Source organism: Pterocles gutturalis, unplaced genomic scaffold (assembly GCF_000699245.1).
Source record: "Pterocles gutturalis isolate BGI_N339 unplaced genomic scaffold, ASM69924v1 scaffold17028, whole genome shotgun sequence".
In the NCBI taxonomy this organism is placed as follows: Eukaryota; Metazoa; Chordata; class Aves; order Pterocliformes; family Pteroclidae; genus Pterocles; species Pterocles gutturalis.
In genome coordinates, this window is record NW_010123364.1 from 627 (window position 1) to 2001 (window position 1375).

General features: G+C 57.5%; 1 protein-coding gene across 1 annotated transcript in view; it reads right to left on the reverse strand.

Annotated features, from left to right (window-relative positions):
* LOC104464997 (hepatocyte cell adhesion molecule-like) overlaps nt 1–878 on the reverse strand; it is a gene marked incomplete at both ends in the record, with an annotated part of 1266 nt that extends 388 nt beyond the window's left edge. Inside the window, 3 exon segments of the mRNA XM_010077884.1 lie at nt 36–156; nt 547–765; nt 768–878. Coding sequence (XP_010076186.1) covers nt 36–156; nt 547–765; nt 768–878 — 451 coding nt within the window.
* Between the last annotated feature and the right edge of the window lie 497 nt (nt 879–1375).

Sequence of the window (1375 nt, forward strand, 5' to 3'; positions counted from 1 at the left end):
GGAGCAGGCGGGAGTCTTTGCTCAGCGGCCGCCCATCCTTCAGCCAGGTGTAGGTGGGCTTGGTGCCGTTCTCGTGCGAGCAGTTGAGGGTGAAGAACTCGCTGAGCTCCAGCACCGTCGAGGAGGCCACCAGCACTTGGGGCTTCGAGATGGGGACTGTGGGCGAGCAGGGGAGCCAGGGTGACACCACATCTTGGGGGGGATGGATGGAACCAGGGGATGGGAAGGGGTGCATCAAATCCCCAACTGGAGACATCAAATCCCAACCGGGAACATCAAAACCCCAATTAGGGTCATCAAAACCCCAAGTGGAGATGTCAAAACCCAAATGGAGACATCAGAACCCCAACTGGGGACATCAAAACCCCAATTAGGGTCATCAAAACCCCATCTGGCGTCATCAGAACTCCAACGGGGCCCATGGGTTGGTTCCATGAGGTAGTTGAACCCCCAAAATCACCGCCTGGGTGGAGAAAACCCTCCAAAAAAGCGGTCGAGGACCCCATGGAGAACCCAAGCTCCGTTGGCCGTCCTTCTTGCACTTACTGTCCACGGTGAGGTTGATGGTCTTCTCGCCAGTGAAGGTGTCGTCGGTGATGGACACCTCCACCTCGTAGGTCCCTTCATCGGCCAACTGCAAGGGACTGATGAGCAAGGAGCCGTTCTCCAGCACCCAGATGCGGTCGCGGTAATCTGGCCGGAGGTTGCCGATGATCTCAGTGCCGATGGACTGGACGACGGTGATGGGTTTGTCCCGTTTCAAACCACCGGCTTGTCGGCACTGGCGCTGGCGTAACGCACTGACAGCAACGCCGCTTTCCCCGCTGTGCCGCGCACCAGTGCTGCGGGGCTGGTGATGTTCACCCCCGCCAGCAGACCTTGGGGTGGGGAGAGACAATGTCGGGGTGGGGAGAGACAATGTCAAGGTCGGGCAGGGCAATGGGTCGGCCAAACCCAGAGAAAAATGGAGGACCCCCTCCTGGAGGTGGGCTGGGCGCCCCCAAAATGGTTCAGCCACGGTGGGATGTCCAACCAATGTGCAAGGGGGGGGCGTGGACGTTTGCAAAATTTGCAAAATGCATGCATCAGCCCCAGAATTGCATCGGGGTGGGAGCACTTCTGCAGACAGGTTGATGCAAACAGTTGCAAAACGCACCCCCAACATTGCATCAGGGTGGGGCTTCTGCAGATGGGCTGAGGCAATGCTTTCCAAAATGCATGCATCACCCCAAAAACTGCACCAGGGGGTGGGAGCAATCCTGAACCCGGCTCAATGCTCCTGCACACAGGTTGGTGCAAAAATGCAAAAAATTTGCAAAATGCAAAATTTTGCAAAATGCATGCATCACCCCCAAAACCTGCGGGTGTCGGGGGG